Genomic DNA, 2408 nt, shown 5'->3' with positions numbered 1-2408 from the left:
AAACTTAGGAAGTTCTTTCCAAAACTAGCCACCATTTAAGTTCAAAATTTAAATAAATTTAAATTACAAATGCTTGTTCTATTCTGCTGAAAACCCCCCATATTCAACTCATAATTTTTATCAATCAAAATGCAAGGATATTGACAAAATTAGGAAGCACCATCACTATCCAGGTAATTAAAGTAGTAATATAATACAGACAGAGACTAAGTAGGAATGATGATTCTATATATTTGAGGAAGGCAAAAGAATGAATGAGCAAAATGGGAGGGAGAAAGCCTAAGAAATGCTGGCGCCCATATACAGACACATCCATCTGACTAATCTATCTGGAAGATAGAGGAGAGAAATGTACAGGAGAACAAAACGACAACAAGTCCCTCCAAAACGGTGCTGTCGTACATTCACGTGACCCCGACAGATCCCACCAAGACACAGTGCGGAACGTTGCACAGAGCATCCCACCAACTGTACCCCTAGACCAAAAGAGACGCCAGAATGATGATCATCTGAAGAAGCGTGACCCTAACATTCAACGGTGAGGATGGCGCCTTGTCCTTCTCGAACTGCAGCGAATCAACGGCCAGCGGCATGTTCTCCTGGTCCGGACTACACTTGGACTCATGTGGGTGTGCACTGTACATTATTGCCCTCAACACCCGCCGATACCGTCGGTATGTACACCGTCTTGTTCCTCGCCAGCAGCCACGTCAACCCCATCAGCTGACAGTCCCGGTTGAACATCTTGCTCGCTCTGTCTCCCCCTCCCTCCTTCGTCCCGTTCTTGTTCCCTTTCAGCTGTCAGGTAAAAAGGCCAAAAATTTAACAACTTCAACACGTAAAAGTCTTGTTGCAAGTTATGGTTTCATTTCAACATGTCACCAAAAGTGTTCGCGTTGATTTATAATTTATATCGAGGGGAAAAAAGTACCTTTTGAAGGGCATTGAGGCATTTGGTGCAACCAGCATAGGAAGAGTTGCGACAATTCTTCTCTAAATTTTTCACGGCAGAAGTTGGAGTGGCCATGTGGGACCCGGAGGAGCTGCCGTTGTGGGCTCCGGTGAGGTTAAACGCGCCGGGGCAGCTGAGGGAGGTGATCTGGTGGAGTCGAATGCCGCAGAAACAGAGGACAGCATCGCAGGTGGCGTTGGGTTGTGGAATCCTAATGTTGCGACTCGTGAGCGAGTCTTGGAGCGAGTTCACGCACTTCTGGGAGTCATCCGGCATCATTGGAAGAAGGTCGCTGCCGGATGCTGGAGCCGGAGCAGGTGCGGACACCTCCAGCGCCGAGCGAGCGTGAGCGGCAAAGAGCCAGGCGGCCAGAACCGGACAACATCGGCTGCGGTCGAGGTTCTTGCCGCAAGCGTCCCTGACGCCGCCGAATAACTCTTTGGAGAGGTCGAGGCGACATGTGGGGGTCTGGCTCTGGACCGGGAAAGCGGGAACGGTCACCGGTTCGGCGAGAAGACCAGCGAAGGAAATGGGTAATGTGGAGGCGAAGAAGACTGAGACGAGAACAGGGATGAATGATTGCATATTTTGAAAGTTTTAAAACCGAAGGTGTTGACTGAGGGAGAAATATAGTAAGCAAGTGAGTGGGATGGAGACTTTTATTTGGGAATGGAGAAAAGAGAGGGAACAAAAAAGGGGAAAATAATTCAGGAGCAGTGGAGAAAGAAGGATATGAGGGCAAGTAGCAGAGGCTTTTTATGCCTAGGAGATGGAGAGCTTTATAAGAAAGGTGAAAAGGGAGGCAAAGATTCTGTAAGATATTGAAAAGCAGGAGGAGGGAGTGAAATCAAAAGGGGTTTACTTTATTATTTTAATTTGTTTAATTGTTAATTAGAGGACGATAATCATAAAAGGGTTGATGAGAACGGAATAATAACGGTGGTAAAAGAAGCTTTAAACAAAGATAAAGTACTAAAGCGGCGTGTTGCCAGGGGAAATGGTGGGGGATGAGGAATGGGTTAAATCGCAATCCACGTGAGAGAACAAGAAAGTGTTCTCTCAAATGCACAGATAGATGCTCAGCCTCCATAATCACCCAACAAGCTCAATCCCTCTTGAGTTTTTATATTTTTCTTGGTATTACTGCTGTAACTATCCTATTGTGCTCTATGATTCCACTCCTTGAGAGAAATCTGAGTTGTATGGTTGGATAATAGTAGTTAAATAAAATGCATGTGAACAGTGGTGCTATTAAAAATATTCACAACGAGGCTGGGAAAATAATAGGGCTCAAGATGTGAGGAGTTGCGAGTTTGATATCTGAATTTGTGAAAGCCTAATTCTCTAATAAAGAAAACAAAAGGTTGTGACAGGCTTTACAGAGAAAAGAATGTAGCAGCTAGGCATTGGCATGTCAAGTGTCCAAATTAAATAGACCTCTTTTAATTAATCTAAG

General features: G+C 45.1%; 1 protein-coding gene across 1 annotated transcript; it reads right to left on the bottom strand.

Annotated features, from left to right (window-relative positions):
- Positions 1 to 303: 303 nt before the first annotated feature.
- On the bottom strand, positions 304 to 1652 carry LOC114751250 (uncharacterized GPI-anchored protein At4g28100-like). The gene is given in 3 exon segments (XM_028939911.1): positions 304 to 659; positions 661 to 798; positions 932 to 1652. Coding segments are annotated over 3 exon segments (927 nt in total). The 5' UTR covers positions 1538 to 1652; the 3' UTR covers positions 304 to 476.
- Positions 1653 to 2408: the final 756 nt, after the last annotated feature.

This window comes from Neltuma alba, unplaced genomic scaffold (assembly GCF_004799145.2).
Source record: "Neltuma alba isolate B1F8T4 unplaced genomic scaffold, ASM479914v2 tig00001130_pilon, whole genome shotgun sequence".
Lineage (NCBI taxonomy): Eukaryota > Viridiplantae > Streptophyta > Magnoliopsida > Fabales > Fabaceae > Neltuma > Neltuma alba.
Note: the sequence above shows the minus strand (reverse complement) of the source record. Positions and strands in the feature narration are given on the sequence as shown.